This window comes from Hesperophylax consimilis, chromosome 4 (assembly GCF_061612785.1).
Source record: "Hesperophylax consimilis isolate HC1 chromosome 4, BYU_Hcon_1.0, whole genome shotgun sequence".
Lineage (NCBI taxonomy): Eukaryota > Metazoa > Arthropoda > Insecta > Trichoptera > Limnephilidae > Hesperophylax > Hesperophylax consimilis.
This window is the reverse complement of record NC_142839.1, coordinates 33,735,139-33,762,345: the sequence shown is the minus strand read 5'-3', so window position 1 is coordinate 33,762,345 and position 27,207 is coordinate 33,735,139. Positions and strand designations below refer to the sequence as shown.

Below are 27,207 nucleotides of genomic sequence, written 5' to 3'. Positions count from 1 at the left end.
ATAATTTGCAGCTAATTGATGGTTCTAAGTTCCAAGTAGTTAAAGGTTTATTTTACAAGTGGGCTCATTACCAGTACGCTTTACAAGAACCTTTGAAAAGCTAACGAAAACACGCAGTCATGAATAATTACAACATTGCCACAATTGTCAAATCTGTCAATACGTTCTAGAAGAGAAAAAATATAAATCAAGTTAGTAAATACCTGTCATTAGATATGTAATAATTGTGTAATAGGAAAAAATACTCTTAGTTTTGACAATGACAACTACTGTACCAAAACAGCCTTTCTAAATTATTATTTTCAACAAGACCTAAGTTAATTACACCGCACGTCGTGTTGAATAATTAATGGTGTTTTATTATCTCGGAGGAAGCAAGGTATGAAGAGAAGTATCAAGATAAATAACTGTATGGTACAACGGGGAACATTTGGTTATGTGTCTTGCCATTTATGAATACGTGCTTCGAATGCAAATTCTCGTGTCATCGATGTTAACTTTCACTGGTAGCAATATTACACTTTTGACTAATGGATATTACGGACAATATTCTCAGATCTTTGTTTCTTTTAGTTTTAAGAATTCTTTTGCAGACTTATAACAGATTTCTTTCAAGATAGTGGTGGAGTATCACGCTGTGGATCTTAAATTAGTTTTAATTTTTTACTTTTGTGAAGACATTGTTCGTTGAAACGTATATAACGTACGAGATCAGATTTCGCAACTTTTTTGCAAGGTATTCATTTATCTTGCACGTCGTTAAAACCTAAATGTATTGTACGCTTCGAAGAGAAGCGAATAACAAAGTACTATACTCGTCTAGTGCGCAATTTAAAATAGGCTTTCCTTTGCCAAGATTTTTACAAAGAAAACTGTCGGTAAAAGTATACACAAGAATATTATACGTAAATAGAGAAAAATATGACTTCCATAATATTCTAAGAAATTAAACAAATCAACTAATTAAAATAGCCACAAAAAATGTTCAAAAACTTTTGAAACTGACAAAAATTATTCTAAAAAAAAATACCCAACTGAAGGTCGAACAATTTAAAGTTTCTACATTTTAAGAATTTTTTTGTAAAAAAGCAGTTAAAGAAATTATAAAAGAAAAATATAAAAATACTCATTCATTAATAAAAATCGTACTAGACTTAAATAAATATTTGCACACCCCAAATTAAACACTTCTTTACCCAATATAGGAAAATGTTAAATTACCAGAAAATCCAAAGAAAAAGTATTAATGATAAAATACAAATATTCAACTGTCAAAAAATATTTTGAAAACAACAAAACCGCTTACACTATTTCCACCAAAAATCATAATAATAATCCAAATTCCTGTAATATTCAAAAATCTGTTAATGAAAAAATAAGAAAATACACAGATTTAGGAAATGAGATACAAAGAATTTGGCATTCTCAGACTATAAAAATATTACCATTTGTTATTTCGGCTACTGGCATTATACCTAGCTCTCTCATTAAAAATTTAGACGTATTAGATTTATAAAAAAAATTATATATATAAAAATGCAAAAATCAGTCATTTTAATTTCATGTAGGATCGAAACGAAAGATTTATAGGATTTATAGGTCCAGTTAGGAGTTCTACCGAGCCAAACCCTCTGACATGAAAATATCTGGAGTCGGTGAATTATTGGAATTATTTTCCCATTTGATCTCTGGTGAGTTGACGAGTTGTTCTTGTATTGTTTTGAATTTATTTTGCTTATATAATGCACTTGCATAATGTGGATTGACTAGATGATCATTTGTGGAAAAGTGTGTGGAAAGGTTTAGTTTTAGCTATGGGGAAGATTTAACCCGGGCATAAAGTCGGAAATGAAAAATGTTCTATATATCCTCCATTATTATTTTTTCTTCTTTCTAAATAGATAAATATGTATTTACATATAAATTATAAATGTGAATATTTATTTATTTTTTAATTCTTTTTAAAGTTTATTTAATACTTTACAAAATTGTGTATCTACCATTATGTTGTTATAATGTTTTTTCATTAATATAAATTCCTCTGCTAAACAAGACTAAACATAAATTAAACGTAAATTAAATAGAGAACAAAATTATTTAAAAAAATAAAAATCTCGTGGCCAGTCAGAGAAAATTTAAACGTACAATTATTTTATTTGTTACATCGAATTCCATATTTTATAATTCCAGAGTTCTGCTGATGTAAAACGAATTATCAAAATATCATTTGGATAGTATTTATTACGAATTTAGTTTTATAATAATATAAGTGTTAGATGGCTTCTCATCGTGACAATAATTGAAGGTGAAAGTGATATGTAGTTTAACTCTAAGCTATATTATTAATGCAATATAACATGTTATGTAAGTTTATTATTATTAATTTGTTACCTAATATCCTAGTGTATTACAAGACGAAATTAATATTGTCAAAACCCCGTACATTGTTTCTGGCACTAAATAAGAAAAGACATTTAAAAACTTACAGAATAATACAAATTATGCATTGATTTTTAATTGATTTCCTGCAAATTAAAGCGATAAAATGATATAAAATAGACTATAATTGAGAGAATGTTTGAGATTGTAACGTTACTTGCAAAATACCAAAACACCGAAAGTCAATCATCTTGGAAATGTTTTAACAATTTCACTTTTTTTTAATTGCGAACGTAACAATTTGAGGTAACAGTTAAATTTCTACAAGGTTAGACGTCTTACGAAGTTGTTTTTTTTTATACAACGAGAACATTGACAGGGTCAAAGCCACTTTTTTGCGCGGATATCATATTCCATTCTGTTCCCCTAACGTTTTATTGGCATGCCAAAATAAAATGGAGATATCAGTTTCATAAGGAAAATTATTGCGTCATAGGAAATTGCCTGAATACATATTTTACATTGTTTACGCAAAACAGATGACGTCATCAATCATCCGTTTCCTATGCGTGCCAAACGAGATGATGCCGAAGGAACTGAAGATATGACGATTTTATTGAATTCTATCGGTTTTACGATGGAGCACGTAATGACTAAAGTACTTATTCATGTAAAAGAAAGCAGGTAAGACATTTCACATTATTACGAGCTGAAAATTACGAACCACTTTTTTGTAATTTTTCACACGTATTCAGAGGAAAGTTTAAATTTTTCTAGGAGTTGGGGTAACACTCGGTAAGTACTAGGAAAATCAACGCTTCAGTTATTATGTTAGTGAGAAAGCTGATATTGGAAAAATCTAAAACAGTGGATCTTAACCTAGATTCGATCGAACTCCAGAGGTGCGATGAGTCAGTTGCACGGGTTCGGTGAAGGTCAAGACACACCCCCGACTCGTGATATGATTTCTTCGCAGGTCTCAATCATCTCAATAAACAGATGCAGGGCGATGGAATCAACATCATCGAAGCGGAAGAAAACCTGAAGGCTTTTCAAAAAAGCTACCGTTATGGAAACTACGAACAGAGAACGATAACTTTCCCCTGCTAGATGACTGTGTAAGTAAGATGGAATATGTATCTGAAATCGGAGACATTTCTGCACCGCGGAACCAAAGCAAGCAATTGCCACGCACTTAGATGAGCTTGCAAAGTCTGTTGACGGATACTTCCCTACAAGAGAGTCATATCCAGCATGGGTGAGACAGCCGTTCACGTTTAGTGTCGAGACAACAGATGTCAATGACGAATACCTCGATGAAATCATTGAAATTCAGCAGAACCAGATCAATGGCAACTCTTCAGAACAACAACGCTCTCAGCGTTTTGGTGTCAACAAAAAATGGTAACGTACCCTGTTTTTGCTAAGAAAGCTCTGGAGATTTTTATACCGTTTGTTACAACATATCTTTGGGAGCAAGGCTTTTCGAGGATGCTGGACATAAAAAACAAAGAAAAGGAACAGACTTTGTTGCGAAAAAGAGTGGCAAAGCTGCGCATTTCTGAACTGGTCTCTGAAAGGCAACCGCAGAAGTCACACTGATTTGCAGTAAATATTCATTATTATGTTTTTGTTTTGTGTGAAAATCATGTTTTAATGGTTCTGTTCTTTGTTCTTAATAGTTTTGTTAATTTTTTGCACCTATGTAATCTATTCCTATGTATAAATATATACCTATGTTTTGAATTTGATAAAATCATATTTTATTTTTCCAATTAAGAAGGGTTCGGTGAATGCGCATATGAAGCTGGTGGGGGTCAGTACCTCCAACAAGGTTAAGAACCACTGATCTAAAAACTATTGTTTATGTATTTCAGGGAAAGACAGATAAATTTAAAGAAAAAAGAGTTCCCGGAAAACTCTCAAAAAATATTTCTATGGAAAATAGGTCAGAAACTGTTTGGTTCGGTTTTCATCATGCGAATAGATATTACAATCGGAAATGTTTCTTAGACGGAATGAACGGAGGGTTCCGAACATTTCATTTCGGTACGAAAATGTCCTTTTGTTTATGTTTTCCTCTAGATGTTGTTTTTTTTTATCAGCGCTGATATCAAATGTTTAAATATAGATGTTTTTTAGATAAAATAAAATAAATATTTGTGTCTTACTGTCCTACAGGTCCCATCATTTAAAACTATGGCATAATTGTATGACCTTTAAGGAATTAGAGAGAATAAGTGAGAGAAGTGGTCGAGGTGGGTCGGGAATAATCCAGCTGTTCAGATCTGGTCACTAAATATAGCTAAAGACTCAAGATTTTGAGATAGAGTTTGAATATGTGCTTCTATCAGGTGTACTACTGATAGTTTTTTTTTTATTTTTTTTTTTTTTTATTGAAACATATAAACAAGGTTACAATTTAATGACAATATAAACACCAATATTTCAATCACTCTCCTAATAAAGCAGCTGCTTGTGTTTAGGAGAGGACAACAAAATATTTTTACATTTGTTTGAATTAAACTAAAAATATTTGTAATTTAACAAAAAATAACAATAAAAGTAATAAAAATATTGGTTAGTTAATAGATGATTCAAAGAATTGAAAAGGCAAAAACATATTTCTGAACAATAAGTAAAGTTATGAGGTGGTACAAGAGTATTTTAATTTAATTTTTTTTAAATATTTTTCGTAATTTTCTTCCGATCGTATATCAAGGGGTAATTTATTAAATAATTTTACACCCTTGAATATATAGTGATGCTGTGTTGTTGTGGTTCGTGCTAGTGGCACGGTTAGTCCTCCAACAGATATTATTCTTTTGCTAATATTAAATTGTGGTAAATTATTTTTACTAAAAAAATCTTTATGTATTTGTAGAAGTGCAATTTTGTCATAAATTTTTGTAAGTGGGGGAACCGGGAAATCTTGAAAAACATTTATAGTTGGGTAGTAATATGGCTTTTTAAGATGATTTTTTAAAAATATTTTTTGAATAGTTTCCAATGGGAGTAGGGATGATTTATATGCACCCCCCCAAGCCACGATTCCATATTGTAGTACAGAGTGCGCAAGTGCATAATAAATATCTTTTAGTATTTTTAATGATACAATATTTCTTAGTCTAAAAAATATATAGATCAGTTTTCTCATTCTGTCTACTGTGGAATTTATTTGACTTTTCCATTTGATGTTATTATCAATAATTATTCCAAGATATTTTATTTCTTCTTTACTACTTCCGTTCAAACATCTCATATTACGTACAAATGTAAAGGAAATATATGGTACAACGGAATTCCCAAAAGCAAGATAAGAGCTAGTATTTACAAATTGAAAAAAAATTGGAAAATGTTTAATATATTACCTTGTGGATTCAACGGCACCCTATTGGGGGCGTTGTTCCTGTTGGGCTCCTGCACGGAGGGGGGCGACGCGTCGTTGTTGTTGTCCCCCCGGGGGCCGCCCCCCCTCGGGGGCCCCGCGCCGCACACGCCGGACAGCTCCACGCTCAGCCGAGGCCCGGACAGCGCGCCCAGCGCCCCTTTCTCATTCTCTATCTGCAACTGAAACATCAAAACCAAAGGTTACTATTGTTAAGGCGAAGCTAAATGCTAAATTACTATTTTGATTAATCTTTATAACGAAGTGGTGTACATTATGAATACCAAAAAAGTGCTTTAGATACATTGAAGGTTTTCCTATCACTTCGCTTGAGTAGAATACAAATAAAAAAATAAATTACTCAATAAAAAATATAAATGTAAACTACTAAAAATTTTGTTTCCCAATAAAATGTATGAACGCGTAAAGAAGCAGCTTTAAAAAATACATTATTTTAGCTAAGATTATCTGTGACAGTTTCACTTGATTAAATTTTTTGTTTTCTTATAAAATTATTTACAAAATAAATAAAAACCAGTTTTGTGCTTGAAATCGAACGTGCCTAGACTCCGTGTGTCAAGCGATTTTAATGCCTATTACCTACAATATAAGGTATACCAAGAATATACACATTTTTGGCTTGTAGCTTCCTCTTAATGGGGTCAATTTCAGAATGGAGCTTTTTTATGCAATTTGCGAGTTATCATAATTCTACACTTCTATTCATTTAACTGTTCGTGTTTAATATGGAACCAGTTTTGTGATTTTTCCCCTGTCCAATGTCCCATTCAAAACTTTATTTCGTTTCGTTCCTTTCATTTCTTCAAGAACTCAAGAAAGAAGACCGACACGATTGTTATTCACTTATTGCCATTTCCTTTTGTTCCTTTCATATCAACAAGAACTCAAAAAAGAAAACCGACACGATTGTTATTCACTTATTTTCGATTCTTTTTGTTCCTTTCATTTAACAATATTTCAAGAAAGAAGACTGATACGATTGTTATTCACTTATTGTCATTTCCTTTTGTTCCTTTCATTTAAAAATATTTCAAGAAAGAAGACTGATACGATTGTTATTCACTTATTGTCATTTCCTTTTGTTCCTTTCATTTAACAATATTTCAAGAAAGAAGACTGATACGATTGTTATTCACTTATTGTCATTTCCTTTTGTTCCTTTTATTTCGATAAGATCTCAAGAAAAAAGATTGACACGATTGTGATACACTTATTATTAGCACACTTATGTGTCATTTGTTTAATGATTCGAATTTTCGTCATAGTTGAGAGTGCATGTTATTTCGCTGCTCGTAGCAGTAATCTCTTGAAAGGTCCATTAAATAGTGCAATTTTCATCCCCAATTCAATATTGGCTTCTGGTAAATGAAAATGGAGTTCATGTTGTTAAAAAAATGACATTAATGTTGATTGTATTAAATGTAGACGTACATCTAGATACTATTAGGATGGGTTGTTTCAAAGCAACGAAAATTTTCAACGCAGATGTTTTTGTGAAAATCCTTTTCGAGTTCTGTTATTATGGTATGGTATGGTATGATAACTGAATTAGTAATAGAACCTTCACAGAACTTGAAAATTGAAATTTGAACAATTCATCAAAATTCAACTTTTATTTTCGGGTTCTGTGAAAGTCCTATTCAAGTTCTGTTATTATATCATTTTAGGTTTGTTGATTGAAAGAACTAAAATAATAACAGAACTCAGAAATTCGCAGAATTTTTCAAATTCTCTGAAACAACACGTCGGAATACTCAAGATACCAGCAGGACTAAAAAAGAAACCAACATCATCACCAGGTAAAGGCTTCCTTTTTTTCTCTCCTTCTATTCCTTGTTATAATAACACGATCGATTGATCTTCTCTTTTCATGTACATACAGTTCTTTTTTAATGCCAATCGTGCATCAATGTGTCCGCTACCGATTTATGAAAAGGGTCAGTAGGCCTAATCAGCTATCTGCAACCGTGAGTTATAACCATTCTGGCATCTGCAAATGAAACACACATACTGATTGGAGTTAAGTTTTCTGAAACCGTTAGTTTTCAGAATACTGCAACCGTCAAATGTCATTATTCTAGAATCTTAAACTGAAACATTGCACGACCAGTGCCACTTTGTGCTACCAGTAGCCATACCTTATATCTACAACTGTAACATGAAACGATAAGTTAGTAGGGTGTTCTAGAGAAAGAAGTCAGTTTTCGGCAACCGTGAGTAATCGTAATTATAATTCTAGTATCTGCAACTAAAACATAGCACGCTCAGCCAGGGTCCGGATCGACCGGCGAGTTGTCATCATAGTTGCATCTGAAACAAATGGGTCAGCAGGCTTTCTACTGAAACCTAAGACTAATTTAACCACATTTTTATTATTATTAAATTATACCAAGGTTACCCTACCAGAGTCGATTTTTCATGAATAATTAATTATTGTCGAGTTATAATGCGGATTATATTATTTACCAATTGAGGGAAACCAAAAACTGGTTGTTGTTTCCGGCATTGCCATGAAGAACATTTTAGAATCGGTTTAAAAAATACTAAAACTGTTATCTTTCAAATGTGGTATACGTGACCATCTTACATCATACATTGAATACTTCAAGATTAGTACACTTAAATTAGAAGACAATTGACTTATCTAATATGTTTATACAAAATAATTCACGGCCATCTTGACGTTTTAGTAATATTGAAATAAATATTTCCAATTCTGACCCAAATGTGTTGTTTATATAATAAGATAAAATGTGCGGAAGTAGAAATTTTCATCGATAATTCATACGAATTCAGAAAGAATATTCTACTGTTGCAAAAAAATATATGTGGCGCTAATTATATTATGTATTACTTGTGTCTCTATTTGTGTCTCTTTTGTCTCTTTCGTCTTTTTGTAATATTTGAGTGAGCTTTAGTATAATTTTTTTAATTTGAATATTATTATTTGTTTAGTTTTTGTTAGTTATTCTTTATTGAGATGTATGCAAATTAATGTATGAGTATCCTAAGTCTGAGTAGATTTTTGTAATTGTTCTTACATATTTATGAATTCACTGAGTTTTTCTCACGCAAGTGAGATCATCTGTAAGAACGCAGTATAAATAAATAAATTATGTGCGTGGAGGTTGGAGGGGGAGGGAGTGGGGTATAAAAACATTCCCTTGGGCTCGTTATCGCCTCACCACTGAAAAATAACTTCAACGTGTTGGTATCTGGGGGTGAATTAATTAAAATGAAGTTACTCCGAAACTGAAAATACGGTACACCCACCATACTCGTATTTTCAACTTTCAGAACTTCATACTAAAGATAACGCCAATCATCTTCTGTTACTGATAATAATATCAAACTAGACTTTTGAGTTATAAAGTTCCCTACTCAAATATGAGATTAAAAGAGAGACATTATTTTATTAATGTGCAAGTGAAATTTATCCTTATCAATTCATGTTCTGTGTCTGAAAGTGAAATGTTAAAAATGTAATTCTAATTATTCATTAATTTTAGACATAAAACTAAAACTGCTGATTTTTAAAATATTTATTTACTGAAAGGGGAAGGTACTAGCATCCCTTACTAATAAACGTATTTTAAATTTTTCTTTTACATATTAAATAATATTATATTTAATTTACTAAAAATGAGTTATTTTATAAGGTGTTTCCAAATAACTTTTACAAGTTTAACGACCTCTTGTCAAATTTACACAATACAATAAATAAGGGAAACGTCGAATCGTAATTATTTATAAACTTTATAATTTCCGACATTTTACTCGGAAATCAATAATGCCATAGGTAATACAAATAAAAATGAAAAATTTCACTTTAAGTACATATATGGAAATATTATAAGTAAATCGTCTGTAAGTGGCTCACTTCAGTTTGATAATGCCTTCAGAAGACGAAACAGCTGTCATGCACAATAATAATTACATAGCAGAACTTTTTAATAAATAAACATTTTTTTGTTTTCGTAAATTAAATAACAATATTATTGAATCGATAAAATATAAATTACATTCTACAAACTTGATAATAATAATAAATAACGTGTTTAACATTTTACACAACTGATTAATAACCATATACCCTTCATCAGTAGTTTAAAATTGGAAACAAGTTTATTAGTAACGCCCTAGGTGATTACTCCGTGCTGTCCTAGTAAGGAAGAAAGGGATTTCGTAGCCTAAATGAATACAAAAACGTGATAAGAAACTAAATTCCAAAAGCGCGTGGAACCGGAAAAAAAATTGTTTTCATTACGTACGTTGGTACGTGTTTTATTTTATTAAAATGTTACCTCCGTAGATGAAAAACATAGGAAAATAGGATAAATCTTTCCTTCACTGCCAGGATACAATTCTTCTCACCGGTTCAGTTCTATCGTCCTTCTTTTTTACAATATATTTTCATTCTTTCCGATACGCAATATATTTCAACAATGAGATAAATTCCAATTCTGACAAGTTAGGGCATTGAAAAGTTTAAATTAAATGATTTAAAAAAATCTTGCTTTCGTATTCAGATATGCATGAACATAGAATTTTAATAATCACCTACGACCTACAGTTTTTCAGCGAAAATATAAGAGGATGTTTTTACGGTGAAATTTCATAGATCTGAAAAAAAATCTTCACGTTATAATTCTAGGTTTAAATGCGTAGATTTCATGTTAATTTCACAGAGAATTTCGAGGAATTACGATAAATTGAGCGGATTTTGAAAACACAGATTTTTTTGTTAAAACAAACATTTGATGGATATTCCATTTTCCTATCCGATAAACTGACAGCTACTTAATGGATTATGAGATTTATTTTATTTTGCCAGGGTGGGTTTTTTGCTACGAGTATGATAATTGATATTATTTAAATTTTAAAATACTTATTCTGATAAAGAAACCATTCGTGCAGAAACGATTTGACGTCCTCTGTGGTTGAGACCAATCTAAGCAATGCGAAGATCGCAAGTTCAAATCCCGGCGTGCGCAAGTAAATTTATTTTGATGAATTTGTGTTACCTCATCATATATTCATTAAAAATAATATATATTATACTTGCGGCACTTTCCAGTGTGGAAGATAATCTCAGTATAGCCCTGGTGTAAGAAGACCACTATTCAGAATAGAAACTTACTTGAAATGGCTTGAGCCGTGTTTTGTGACCAGATCTAAATTGCCAGGTACTCCTCTTTCCCATCGCATTCCCTTTCCCACTAACTTCAGCCTCACAACATACCCAAATTAAGGAAGCCATAGTCTCACTGGCTTCAGGCGGTTGATAGCAGTTTGGACTCTTGTGAGATATTCACATACAGGATTTTCCAATAAGAGGTGTTATTTTAAATAGCCCACTATTTCGGTAGATGTTACTTTTGAAGCTGTCATTTTTTGACATTTGACAAGTAAAAACTACGCCATTGATAAAAATGGAACGATCCACGCTTCAACAACGCATCAAAGTTATTAAAATTCACTTGAGTGAATCAAATGCAAATCATCTTGAGTGATGAGGTTTGTTTCCACCTCGGTGGCTTCGTCAACAAGCAAAATTGTCGCATTTGAGGCTCGGAAAACCCAAGAATTATTGTTGAAAAGCCTCTTTATCTTCAACGTGTGACTAATTGGTGCGGTTTATGGTCCAGCGGAGTCATTGGACCTTACTTTTTCGAAAATGAGGCTGGAGCAACAGTTACGGTGAATGGATTGCGCTATCGAGAGATGATTGATAATTTTTATGGCCGGAATTGGATGGTATTAATCTGAACAACGTTCACTTTCAACAAGACGGCGCTACGTGCCACACAAGCAACGAAACCATTAATCTTTTACGATTGAATATCAAAATAACACCTCTTATTGGAAAACCCTGTTTTTAAAAAAAAATGTTTTTTAACAGTTCCATTATTTTGATTAAATAGGTGTGTACACGAAGCGTTTTGTTTTCATAAAATTAACATAGATATTACGAGTATATCATATTATATTAAAATTATGCTTTCGTACGATAAAAGTCAGCGAATGTTTGAAAGTAATTTACCAAAGAATATCTTGAATTAATCTATATAATACACGTAATTATTAAATTAGTTACGTTGTTTAAGCATATTCAATTGAAGAAACGCTTTTATCTGAAATTAGATTCATTCCATTTAATTCAATTTCACGAAGATAATTTCGCTTTGTTCAATGAAAGTTTGTTAGAAATAGTTTAAATAGTTGGTTTGGGATTTACCGAAACTCTTGCGGAGTTCAGTTTTATAGTTTGGTTGAAGTGCTTAAGATGTCTTTTTTAGATTTTATTTCATGCAGCTAATAAAGTTAATTTATAAATAATTTTTTATAATCAATTCTTGTTATTCTATGGTTAGCATAATGTAAATAAGACATGAAACAAGAACTAAAACTTGAAGATCCAAAACTAAGTTCAGTAAAATTTACCTTTTCGTGGGGAGAACTCCTTAAATTCTGCAGCCCTAATAAGTAGGTATATGAGTTTATTGCGATATTTTTTAAGATATTCTCGGAAGCTGTCAGATTACTGGATTCAGATAAATGGAGGTCTCACAACAAATTCACCATACTGAATTCGGATAAATTGAGGTCGCACGAGAAATTCATCATACTGAATTCGGATAAATTGAAGTCGCACGAGAAATTCATCACACTGAATTCGAATAAATTGAAGTCGCACGAGAAATTCATCATACTGAAATCGGATAAGTTGACGTCGCACGAGAAATTCATCATACCGAATTCGAATAAATTGGGGTCGCATGAGAAATTCATCACGCTGAATTCGGATAAATTGATGTCGCACGAGAAATTCATAATATTGAATTCGGATAAATTGGGGTCGCACGAGAAATTCATCACGCTGAATTCGGATAAATTGAGGTCGCACGAGAAATTCATCATATTGAATTCGGATAAATTGACGTCGCACGAGAAATTCATCAAACTGAATTCGGATAAACAGAGATCGCGCAAGAAATTCATCGTTCAGATAAATAATAAGTGATGTCACTTCAAGGTAATTTCTCACTAACAAATTTTATTTGTGATAACATTTTTCAAACACTTTCTATGCTCTCGTCTATGTGTTTCTTTCTAGCGATGTCCCTGGGACTGCACTAGACTTGTGGATATTTATTATGTGGATAAATAGTTTAAACACAAACCATTCAAAAAATTGTTACAAAATTTATTTTATGTTTCTTGCTCATTTTTAGAACATTTAAAATATATCAGTTTAATAAAATTACTGTTTTGTAAAATAAAAATATATTAGTGTTAATTAGACTAACTACAGCGAAAAATGGGCTCTTAAGTCAAGGTAAAAATGTCTAGGAACTGAAAATGATCTCGTAATTCTGTGCATCGCCATAATGTTTCCAAAATTAGGTTTTAATATATATATATTTTAAACAAACTTTTTCTTTTTCTGTATGACCTTAAAAATTTGTATAATTTAAAAAATAGATCATTAGAAATACAATTCGTTTATGAAGATCGCATGTCAGCAATCTACATAACAGATGAACTGTAATGAAAATTTTAAAAAGCTTATGCAAATTTGCATAAAATAATGGAGTTCTAAGTTTTAGGAACACGATGAAAGAACTCCTCGCCTAACCTTGACTTCCGACATTGCCGTGAATAATGGCGACACGCAAGATGTCGCCAGCCCAACAGCGAATAAGTAAATATAATATAAAGGTAGGAGCACCTAGACAATTTATTTGCTGAAATCGCAGTCTAATTGATTTACGGAGGTTTAAATTTCAGGCTAGCGTGCTGTTGCAATGGCCCGCTGCCGTCGAGTTATTGGCGATGTCAGTGACGGAAGAACTAACTTACTGGACCCAAGGCAAATCCTCACCTCTTGAATACAACTATTCCTAGTATGAAGTTACATAATATTACACATTGAAATATTTACGGTAACATAGAAATAAAAGTGGATGTACAAAATAGTTCACAATAATAATTGTGAAGGAAAAAGATTGTAAAATTTTTAGAAAGGATAAAACTTGCTATATAACCAGTAGCAATAACGTTTGTGCTATAAATGCAACATGACCGATAGGTACAACATAATAATATGTCAAGATTTGAAACTACGCAATAAGGAACTCCAGTCCCCTTTTATCAATCCGTCTAACTTATATTGCAGTATTTTTTATTGTTATGCTTACATAATGTTAACAGTTAAAATAATTTTAACTTTTGAGACATGTGCAGTCACCAGAACCCAGTCTCAAAAGACTACATTTTTTTTAACCGGCGCCATATTTTATATAAGAGACGAGACGTTTTTTTTATTTTTAAGATTACCCACTTTTAACATTGAAGAACACTAGGTACAATATTAGCATCACTAGTACACTAGCACAGTCACTAATGTTATTGTATTGAACCAAAGTGCAAAAATATATCCATTACCGCACCTGGTAAAAAATTAGCCTGTGTTTAAAAACCTGCATTACTTAGAAAGAAAAATACAGTGTATATTATAGACATACTGTGTGTTTTAATGTGATTGTGTTTTATTCGTTTTTAAATAACTATTTATGAATTCTACGGATAAATAATATACAATAAAACATGTATATTCAGAATCAACGTTTATTGATCTACATAATATTTCACGGAAGTTTCTTTTCCCCCAATCACACCAACCGGCTTATTGTTCTCCGGCGCACCGACATAAACAAATTAAACATTTAAAAAAAAAAAAAAAAGAGTATTAGCATCAGAAACAAAGGAAAGCGAATAAATTATCACAAGATGTCAATATTTATTGTGTGTTTTAATGCCCCTTCGCAGGCCCTGGAAAGTTTGCCGAGGTTGTGTAAGCGGTTGCTACGCCATTGGGTTTTACGATTTATTTTTGACTGCCGAAATTCTATAAAGTCATTATACCTTTCTATGGAGTCGCCGGTTTTGAAGAAAAATGAAAATACTCCTCCGGAATAGGTAATGGATTACATAATATTTTTTAAAACGCTGAATACATTAATCACGAGTTAAAATAGACCGTTCATTTATTTTTAGCTAGCTATAATAATAATACGCTAACAACCGTGAAACATATCAACCATTTAAGCGGGTAATGGATATTCGACATTACTTCAACTGAGCTTAAGCTAATGAAATTCTTTGGAAATATTTCATTTTTCATTCATATATCATACTACATTATTTCAACTTTTTTTATATTAGCTCCACTGAGGCACTGAGGGAAAATAAATTCCACAGCTATTTTATCTTTGGGGATGCTGTGTGGCGGGTATTTTTAAGGAAAAGAAAGGAGAAGAAGTTCTGGAAATGAAAAAGTTATAAAGGGTGGGTAGGATTCTAGGGGCAGTGTGTCCAGGAGTGACGAACGTATTAATCCATCTTTGCCACTGTGGTACACGGCGATGGGTCGAGAGAGTCAAAGGATCTCCCTCAGCCAGTCTTTCTCGATCTGGCCCGCTACGCAGGAGGAGAGTGGACGCATCCGCCGCGGACAAACCTCGCACTATTAACCCGGACGTCCCCTGTTAAGTCACCGACCTACGGCGGAGGCTGTTGGTTATCCAATAAATGGTTCCCGGGGCGGCGGTATCCGTACCCGCCGCCCAAATTGATTGTTTCATTATAATTTGAAACTACACAGCGTGTTAAGGATGTACTTGTATTACTTTGACCTGTGATCCATGACATTATTTTGAGTAAAAAATTAAACAAAAATTTGATCTCCGGTGACTTTCTTATGATTTTTTTCCAAAATTTTTTTTGTAAATTTTACATGTTGTCACTGGTCGCTCAATCCATCAGTGACAACAACCCATTATATCGACCATAGGTGTCCACGCCTACTGAATTTACGTTTTTAGTTGAAAATAAAAAAAAAAATAAAAAAAACATCAAAAATGTCACCGGAGACCAAAATAATTAAAAATATAATTTTTACTCCAAATAATGAGAGGAATCACGGGTAAAAGAGAGTCAAGTACACTCTTTACCACCCTATACACTTTTATAAACATTTTAAATACCTACCCATTAAACGGACCCAGTTCAGTGCTCACAGCGTATGGTTGACTTAAGGCGTCTAGAACACAAGTTTATTCTTGGTTATAACTATAGGCTAAACTATAAAGCTTCATTCTTTAGAATAAACCTTACATAACAAGTGATTTGATACAGGAAGGTTTCTAGGAGTTTGCCTTAATCCCTTCTTCAACATAATTATACTAAGCAACTTGTTAAAATTTTCAAAAAAAAAACGCTCCACAAGCAACGTAAATTTTGGGATGTTTAGTAATATTTAAATTTATTAATTTCTCACGAAACAAGTTTGTGTGGCCTAAGCCCCTAGAATTTGGTCCTAATGACCTAATGGATTGATAAACAGGATCCAAAAATACAAGACATGGTCTGTAAATTTACAAACCAATAATACATGGCTATTAATCTAATTGCGCTTGCAAATTTTTTTATAACAAAACGTATTTTTATTGTATTGAAAACACGTGTAACGGAAATAGAATGTCACCACTGCGTATAAGGGAAAAACATTAACATATTTATAGCCCTTTTCTGTAACGGTTACCATTCAATAAACCGTTCTAATTTTGGCAAATTCTCGTAACGCACGAATAAAACGTTTAATGACATTCCTAATTGTGTGTCTAAAAATACGATGTTACGTTTACGGCGGGGTATTTTTGAAATCGCAATAATTTAAGTCGCGAACTTCAGTTTAGAATCTAGATAACGTGTCGTTCTTGCTAACACCATATCTACTAACTGAGGAATATGCAAAATATACATTCAAGAAATGCAAACAATTTAAAGCTTTTCACTTTTACTTTTTATTTATCAGCTAATGTCTACCACTTGGTAAAAAAGGTTTAAGTAACATCATTCGGGTGAGAACGGCGAGGAGCAAATACTTTTCCCTTAATCGATGCCGTGGCCTTACTACTAATAGATGCATTTAAGCATTGAGAACAGTTTTAACGAACTTTTCCCCTCATAAAAAGCATTTTCTATAAATAGGTAATGAGACAAGTGGACATATTTTAAAAATGGAATCTGATTCTAAGCTATGTGGTATTTAGATCTTTGATGGTGTAATGCAAACCATAATCATCAGTTAATCTGCGCCGCTTTGTCAAAAGGCTTTAGTTAAATCATTATGGCTCGAAAAGCAAAGAACAATACTTTTCTTGGACGATATCGTGGCTTATTACTAAATGTATAAATTTACTTAATTACAAGTGGGCGTATTTTAAAATTGGAAACTGGGTTTCTTCACCCAGAATCCTTAATTAACCACTGTTAGCCACTTAGTTAAAAGGCATTAGTCACATCATTCAGGGTGATAATAGCAAAGAGCGAATGCTTTAATTTATTGATTCGTGGTCTTATTACTTAACGTTTTGAATGAAGACCTTTCTTTGCGCATTTCCCCACCACTGGTCTGCGCTAATACAACAAACTTTTTGTCGCATGACGTGCCAACTGCCACGCTATCGTGACTTCATTTTATTTTTACTTTCAATAATTAATATTTAATAAAAAAATATCTATAAGACATTTATTTATACTTATTAATATTAATAATCTAATGAAAAACATAAACATTTATTTATTTTCTTAACATTAACTTATTTATCAGCCTTCCTGATATTTGAACAATCTTTCCATGAAATATTTTTCCTAGGTTATGAACAAATAAACAATAATATGCCATTTTGTCTTAGGACGGGTTGTTTCGGAGAATTTGAACAATTCATCAAATTTCAAAGTTCATTTTCATGTTCTGTGAATTTTTTTTTGTTTGTTTTTATTTCAGTTCTGTCAGGCAACTAGCCTATAATGATATAATAACAGAACTTGAATAGGATTTTCACAGAACCCGGAAAATAACGTTGAAATTTTATGAATTGTTCAAATTCTCCGAAACAACCCGTCCTTAGTATTTTACAGTAAAAGTTTCCAATCTCCATAAAGCCTGATAGACATGTTGTATTGATAATTAAAACAAGTACATTGACCTAGAAATGTCAGACGGAACAAGCATATTTTCTCTTCGTAAAATACTGAAAATTATTGAAAAATATACCTAAACAATATGTAAAATCAATCAAATTATTGAAAACATGGTTAATCGTCGTAAAACACGTATTAGATATTCAATTAACAATTTTGAGACCCGTAATTCACTCACTTATATAATGGAAATGCCAATACGAATTCAAAACAGTGCGTTGATCTAAATATTCAACATAGAAAAAGCTGTGTAATTTGCAACACCCCAAAGTTCACAGTGTTAGTTTACCTGACCAGCAATTACCAATAATGTATATTTAAATTTGCTGAAATGTTATTTTAATAATGAAAACCAACTTATACAACCCAAATGTCTACCATCAATCTAGTTATTTCTACAACTTGAATGCTGAATGCATAAACCATAAAAACCACGTGAAATCTAGTAAAAACGATCCCGCATTTGGAAACAAAGTACAAAAACTTAAATGATCGTAAAAACATGTCGTTTTACAAAATTTCTGACCATTGCCAGTTGCTTAGACTTAGGATAAAAACCTACAAGGAGATACTTCCATTTTGGGTTCGATACAAAAGAGTACTTATTTCGTGGTACCTACCTATCTGGGTACTGGGCAAAGATATTAGAAGAAACAATATCTTTGGTACTGGGTAATACTTCTAAGTAATTGAGAAATTTGCAATCACTTTTAGTTTAGAAATAAAAAATATTTTTAACACGCTTTTCGCAGCCATTGGAACTCATACTGTGAAATTATTAGAAAATGTATTATGCAACTAATAACGAAGATATATAAAAATCATATCCTTAATAAACTTATTTTAATAACTCACCTATGGATTTTTTGATTCACAGACTATGCAAGAAACACGTTGATTCTTCCCCCCTCTTGAAAACACCCATTGCACTGATATCTAGGTCGACTTTTTGTAGCAAATTAGCTCAAACTATAAAAAGGAACTAATGTATGTAATATATTTGCACATTTCAGAACACCTTCGTAACCTTCCCTGGCTCAAGTGCCCTGAAAGAAACCAGTACAAATTGTGCTAGATGGTGTTTAAATCCATCAATGAAATGGCCCCACCCTACATCTCTGAACTATGCGTCCCGGAAAACACTGGTCTGAGGCAGTCAACTTAGAACAGCAACATCATCAGCTGTAGCCAGACTGATGGAACCTAAGCGCAAGTCAAATACTAAGTTTGGTGATCGCGCTTTCAGAGCATCTAGGCCGAAGGCTTGGAATAAACTTCCTCCTGAACTAAGATCCAAAAGTCCAACAGAATTCAGGTCTGACTAAAAAATTACCTTTTTAACCTTAAATGAAATGTATCATTCCAAGTCCAGTTATATCCAATTTTCCAATTATGTCCTAAATCTTGTATCTAAATATCGCTAATAAACAATTAGTTAATGTTAAATAAGTGTTAATCTTAAATGACCTACCAGTTAAGTATGGCACTGTATATTATCTCCGTATATAGTTAGTAATAACATAGATCATTGTAGAAATGTATTATATATTTGTACAGCGCACTTGAGGTGATTTTACACAAAAACAGCGCTATAAAAATCATCTGAATATTATAATTATTAAAAGGATTATTGCTAAAAAGGACCAACTTTTAAGAGCAACTTAAATTCGTAGTATAATAAAAAAACATGTTATTTATGCTGAAGTTTTTTCAACTTTACTAAAAAACAAACAGAATCGGTAGAAATTTTTTCACGAGAAAGCTTGTAAAGAATATTCCGAACATAAAACGTTTGACGGTAATAATGCCTTGAGATTTATAAAAAAAGCTTTTAAAGTAGGTACACAACAAGCATCATTACGTATTTGTAAACATGAAAAAATAATTTCTTTGCACGAATGTTTATTTTTCGTTACAAACGAAATAAAAAATTATTTTGACATACTCGTAAGACTTCGTTCAAAAATTGTTTACCGAAAAATTATTAGTATTGAAGCCGATTTCAAGTATCTAACATCCATTTGTATTCTATGAAAATAAATTGTTGTTCCGACCTTAAGGTACCTAATTACTAAAACATGGCATGTTTCTAATTCCTATTTATTCCATCATATATCAATTGTTGCTGCTTTGAGTGACATTTAACGACTTAGCGTGTACGTAAGTAAGTTTAGTGGAATATCAAATATTTGAGAAATAAAATGGCCTTCATAATATTGAAATTACCTTCAATTAGGTGTATTGTTTGCTAAAGGTACAATATTGTTTTTTATTAGAGACATTATATTTTTACTAGCAGTTAAAAACCCGCTCCGCGGGTTTTTTTCTGAAAGGCCCTGCGGGCGGCTCTTGCTTGGGCTTCGCCCATTTTAAATGATATTAACAACAGTTACATTTAATAGATAGATATTAGGACATTCACAGAGAGAGGGTGAGTATATATATTGTTAAAACACGGAACAGGAAGGAGTTAATTAATAATAACATGCTAAATTTACGCATAATAAGAATGACAGTTGTTTGAATAAATGAAATTTTACGTATTTGTGATGGATTATTTCAAATTAAACACTATTATTGACTACATATCTACAACTGATATTAACTGTTATCTTAGGTACCTAATATAATTAGCTCATAGGAGACTTGCAGTGCTTAAATATGTGTTACAACCGTCAATGTCTATAAGTTGAATCAATATCGTTTAGTTTGTCACAATTAAAGATAGTTATAACAAAGTTGACTTAAATAATAGATTATTACATATTGATTAATTGTACCCGTGTTTATGAATAAAAGGAGGGTAATTGTGCGATGAGATTAGCAGTCGGTTTAATTAAAAGGTGTTAATTTTACTCCAACTGGTGGTAATTCTTTGCCTACAACTGTTACTGTTTCTAATAAAGTTTAAAGTTAGATTATATATACAACATCATCAGGAGAGTAAAAATCTATATATAAAGGTAGATTATTACAATATAGCGCCCCTGAGGTGATATCTCACAAAAGCGGCGCTATGCAAATTGTCCAATAAATAAATAAATATAATGTTTACATTTTATTGTGTATACACCGAAGTCAAAAATTAAATATAGATTTCAATTGGGAAATAAGAAGTGGAAGGAGGGGGGAGGGGTAAGAGTAGGCTGGGTTTATAATAATTAGGAATTACAATATCGTTAGACGGGAAAGACCAGTTGAGTGGGAAAATATTTAAAATAATTAATTTTTGAATAATGATCACACTTTCGATAAAAAATTCAGGTCTTAAAATACTTCACTCAGGATATAAAGCATCGCAAATAAATAATTTTGAAATTTTAGAAATTAGAAAACATGTCAATATAAAATCAAATATAATTAATAAACAAAAAAAATATAAATAATAATGAAAAATGCCATTACAAAGTGATAAGCTTCCAGAAGAAATCTTCTTATTAAACGCTTGTTAATCGTAAGTAGTCAAATATTGTGAGCTACATATTTAAATATTCGCGCCATTCATTTGGTTCGTTTTTATACCGCCAGAGGTGCGCTCTGTCGGCCATCTATAGCCGTGCGTATCGGCCATTGAAGGAACGCGTGATTTTTTTATAAACGTCAAACATAATCACGTAACTGTGGATAATTTTCACTGTAATATAATTAATCCAATGGATTATGAACTTTCTAAAACATATTTTCTTCGATATTATCCAAAAATTATATGAGCAGAAACGATGCTTTTGAAGAAATCTCGTATTATTATGAGGCGATCCTATTTTAGTATGAAATCGTGTCTTAATTTTCAAGATAGCTGAATTTACCCGAAACAGACAATTTTAATTTGACCAATCAGAGGGCCTACATCGTCCAGACGCTAGGACAATAATACTATCAGATTCTGGAAAAAAACAGTCAAATGTATAAACGTAATATTTTATACATCAATGAAGTTCCATTAAAAGAATCAATGCTATTTGGGAACTTGTACACTTCAAAATTGATTATTAATTTTTTACAGATTGATTTGCAATAGATCACTATTTGTGGAATAAATTCTCTAAATATTTAACTTTTTTTACGTTAGCCCCACAAAAGAGGCCTTGAAGAAAATAATTATCCTCAGGGCCTATGTCATCTTTGGGGATGCTGTGTGGTTTTTTTAAGGAAATTAAGTAAATGAGGTTCTGGGAAGGAAAGAGGTACGAGGGTTGGGTTTGAAACTGAGGGTCAGTGTGTCCAGGAATGACGGACGTATGAATCTATCCCTTACACTACGGTCCAAGTCGATGGGTCGAGAGAGTTCTGCTGAAGAGGTAAAAACGTCTCTCTCAATCAGTCTCTCAAAAAAAAATGCGGCCAACGCATTCGCCTATAATTGCACAGTAATATATTATTAAACTGATATGTTTTCCAAGGTGACCGGATAAATCATCACAATGATAATTCATCACATCTTTAAAAAGTTACATAAAGTCATGGAAAGTGATGAAACAAAAACTTTATTAACTGGGTTAAGTAGGTTAGGTTAGGTTAGGTTAGGTTAAAAAAAATTGTCATCGTTTCTAATGACTTTATATCACTTTTTAAAATTGTGTTGAATTGTCACTGTGTTGAGTTATCATGGAACCGTTTTCCAAATGTATACGTCTCTTCCATACACAAGCAAATTTTTTTTAATGGAAGAGCAGTATAAAACGTAAGATGCAAACTTACCCATTGTAAATCTAATTATTATGTTTTGTACAAAAGTTTTATTAATAAATAAATTAAAAAATATAGTTTAAAAGTACATACCGACTTTAATGTTCAACTATTGTTTGATATTTGCCTGAGCTTGCTTAGGTCATCCGTTGCAGTGTCAGGACGGAGCTAACCATGTAAAAATGCTATTTTCCCAGCCATGTACCTACTGGTACTGAGTGGACCAATGACAATAGATCTTTGGAGCACTGTCCATTGAAATACCGTCAGCACACATACTAATTAATACTTACTAAAAGCTATTGGAATGCAGCATCCATTGGTGAAAAAATCAAATTCAATTTATTATGAAGTTGTTACAAATAATTATTTCAGTGTGTGCGCAAAGCATTGTTCCGCTACATTACCCACCTTATGCAAGCCGTACATATTTATATCTGATGTTGTTTATACGGGTTCCTACTCGTAATAACGTGTCAGTAGTTGCCAGCAATACATGTTCTGGAGTTTAAATATTCCCGCCGCAAAAACCACCCCACCCCCAATTCCCACCCCCTCACTACCCTTGACATTCCCCCTACCCCTCCCCGCCGTTATCCTGTTGATCCTGTGTGGGGAGCGGATGACGCAGCAGATCGAGGGAGGACGAGAGACTGTACTATAACGGAGGCAATTGATCTGCCCCACGCCCGTTACTTTCTGCTCTCCCGGTATACAATATTTAGAACTCCACATAAAATGTATACCTTCCATCCGGCCACACAAAATACACAATCGAGACTTCGCTACAAATTGCTAACTTATTCCTACTTTCCTCGCATCAATTCATATAAGGAAATCGATCAGTTTTCACCATTATGTAACAACTCACATAATAATATTTATTTCATCCAGTACTGGGTCAAGTCTTCATACCAATTAATTAATGACTTCGCCGTGTTAAATAATTATATTATTCGCGTAATAACGTTTAAAAATTACGTTGATATTGACCATCTGTTAATTATTTTATAATAATGGGTTTTCAAATAAGAGGTGTTATTTTGATATTCAATCGTAAAAGATCAATGGTTTCGTTGCTTGTGTGGCACGTAGCGCCGTTTTGTTGAAAGTAAACGTTGTTCAAATCAATATCATTCCATTTCGGCCATGAAAATACATTAATCATCTCTCGATAACGCAATCCATTCACCGTAACTGTTGCTCCAGCCTCATTTTTGAAAAAGTAAGGTCCAATGACTCCACTGGACCATAAACCGCACCAAACAGTCACACGTTGAGAATAGAGAGGTTTTTCAACAATAACTCTTGGGTTTTCCGAGACCCAGATGCGACAATTTTGCTTGTTGACGAAACAACCGAGGTGGAAATGGGCCTCATCACTCAAGATGATTTTCATTTGATTCACTCAAGTGAATTTTAATAATTTCAATGAGTTTTTGAAGCGTGTATCGTTCCACTTTTATTAATGGAGTAGTTTTTACTTGTCAAATGTCAAAAAATTACAGATTCAAAAGTAACATCTACCGAAACACCGGGCTATTCAAAATAACATCTCTTATTGGAAAACCCTTTATTACTAGCTTTACCCTACCACGCGTTGCTGTAGCTTAATCTGTCGGTGCAGATAGAGAAACAATAGCGCGTGTTGCTTTTATATCAAACAGATGGCGCTGTTTTTCAAAAAGCATGTTTTTTGTGTCAAAATTTCAAAGCAATTGGTGAAGAACTTTCGAAGATTTAAGATTTCGAACAAACGGAACAAATACATTTTTATTTATATAGATAACACATCTCTTCACGTGATATTATAACATGATAAATAAGATGAACGTATTACCACCATCAGAAACCACATAACATTCAACTTATAGGTTTCTCACTAAAACCGGTAAAACCATCGGAGAAATATATTTTATCTTGTGGGCGGTTCTGAAAATATTAAAGTACAGAAACTTTTCATTTTTAATCCCTTGTGGGAAGGAAGTAAGGCAGATAAAGGATTAAATCTTTATTCAAATCGTCCATTAAGCCTATCAATCAAATTATTATTCTTCTTTGAGGTTCAATTAAACCTTTATTCGTAAATCGTAATTATTTGAAACGGATAATATCGAAAATCGTCAATGAATTGTTTGCTAATAATTAAAGGTAGTGTTTTGTATGACGTCAGTTAAAATGATGTGGGCGCTGGACTGGCATTGTCTCGTTTGATTTATTGTTAAAAGCTTAAAGCATTATAACAACGATTTTGACTCTCAGCTGTTAAAATATGTTTAGCTTTAAACTGCGTAGGTCTATTTATAGATTGGTTAATGGATTTTCACGTAAATACATTGCTCTGTTTGGGAATTTGTAATGTTATTATGTGTTTTAAAGTTTTGCTAAACTTTAAACTGTTGCTAATGATAATAATGTATTTAAGAAATTTCGTTAAAGTTATTTTTAATTTACGCAGGTTAAATTATCTCTTGGGCAATATAGGGTTTTCCAATAAGAGGTGTAATTTTGATATTCAATGGTAAAATATCAATGGTTTCGTTGCTTGTCTGGCACGTAGCGCCCTCTTGTTGAAAGTAAACGTTGTCCAGATGAATACCACCCAATTTCGGCCATGAAAAAGCATTAATCATCTTTCGATAGCGCAATCCATTCACCGTAACTGTTGCTCCAGCCTCATTTTCGAAAAAGTAAGGTCCAATTACTCCGCCGGACCAAAAAACCGCACCAAACAGTCACACGTTGAGGATAGAGAGGTTTTTCAACAATAACTCTTGGGTTTTCCGAGCCCTAGATGCGACAATTTTGTTTGTTGACGAAGCCACCGTGGTGGAAATGGGCCACTCAAGATGATTTGCATTTGATTCACTCAAGTGAATTTTAATAATTTCAGTGCGTTGTTGAAGCGTGTATCGTTCCATTTTTATTAATGGCGTAGTTTCTACTTGTCAAATGTCAAAAAATAACAGCTTGCAAAGTAACATCTACCGAAATAGTGGGCTATTCAAAATAGCACCTCTTATTGGAAAACCCTGTATTTAACGATTGCAATACCTTACTCAAGAGTTTCCATTAATTTAAGTGTTATTTTTTCTTTAAGAATTTAGTATGTACCTTCTGTTATGTATTGCTGCTTGGACCACATATTCTCTGCATAGCAAGATATGAAATTGGATATAATTAATCAATGTCATCACAGCACTTCAAATAACATTAATAATTCAAATTCTTCAGAACGGTTAACCCCCTGAGCCTCGGAAGGACATTACTAGCCATCGTGTTCTATTAGAGAGCCTCTGAAGGTCAGATCTGGCCGGGGAGACCACACTTTACAAAAGTTTTTTTCTATAATGCGGAGATTTGTGATTTACTCTTCGTTGGAAAGAAAAATAATTTTTCATCTCAGTTTGTCTCAAATACTTAAGCTTAAATCCATCGATAAAATCAAAAAAAAGTGTGTGATTGCAAATTGGAGGGAATTTTTCGTTGACATTTCGAAATTCAAAAATTATTTATATTTTTTTATTGAATAAACGACTAAAAATGGAAGTGACAATTTTCTTACTAATTCACCACGGAAAGGGAATGTTTCTTAATATTTTATTCCTTCAAAATTATGAAATTTTCAAAATAAAGGTGCCCTACACTCAAATGATGTCGAAAAGTTTAAAAAAAATCAAGCGGTACCTTTGCATGCGAGAAATTGGGTACTATCGTTTGTTGTATCAATCATTTTTTTCGCTGAAATATTAGTACATACTAGTTTAGTTAGAGAAAAATTGCAATAATGTTAATAACACATAAGCTGCTCAATGAGCACACTTGCAATCCTTATATCCTGGAACGTATTACGCTTTATGACCCCGATAACTTCATCAGAGCTAGGTAGCTTAGGTTTTTTTTTCCAAGAGGCAGGACCAACCTACCAATGATCATGTGTTTAGGGAGAATGACTACACTCCAAAACCTTTCTTCTGAGGTAGATATTTTTCATTTAAACTTTAGTTACTTCAATATTGCAATAACAAACACAAAGATGCGTTTCTAATAATGTAATTATTTATTTATTAATTGATTGACGCACTTTTATGGGGTTTTAATGGAATGGTAAAAACTATACAGTACATTTTTACTATACATAACTCAACTGCCTCAGGAATGATCCTTGGTATTTTTTAAGTGGTAAATGAAAGATAATTATTTCCCTGGGCAATGTGGAATATATAAGGTAGTTAGTCCCCGAATTTCTGGACTGAAATATATCCCGACACCTAGTACTACGTCGTGGAATCTGAAAGCTTATCAATGCAATCAATTCTGGACTATCAAATGCATCATTTAGAATTTTATACAGAAATTCAAGTCAGTGAAAATCCTTCCGTCCGACAATTTCATATTCATTTCATATTCAGAGTGTTGTAGTTTCAACAAATTGAATACCCATATTAAATTTATTAATTAAAAATAGATTACTTTGTATTCTTTCAATAGCTTGTGCATTAATATTGTAAAGTGGGGTCCAGACCTGAGAATTGTACTCAAGTTGAATTCCAGCATAGGCAAAATGTAGTAATTTAATGTTCCGTTATGTGGTTAACAAAAGAAAGATTTTATTGATGAGTGATGCCTAAGTTATCTAATTTTTGAGAAATGTTATTGGAGTCAATGTTTTCACAGTAAAT

The 27,207-nt window shown here is 32.5% G+C and overlaps 1 protein-coding gene across 1 annotated transcript in view; it reads right to left on the bottom strand.

Moving 5' to 3' along the window:
• Dyrk2 (Dual-specificity tyrosine phosphorylation-regulated kinase 2) overlaps positions 1–27,207 on the bottom strand; it is a 131,588-nt gene that overhangs the window by 99,549 nt on the left and 4,832 nt on the right. The window contains exon 2 of the mRNA XM_089631437.1: positions 5,751–5,949. Within this exon, the coding sequence (XP_089487563.1) occupies positions 5,751–5,949 (199 nt within the window). The remainder of the gene's footprint in view (positions 1–5,750; positions 5,950–27,207) is intronic.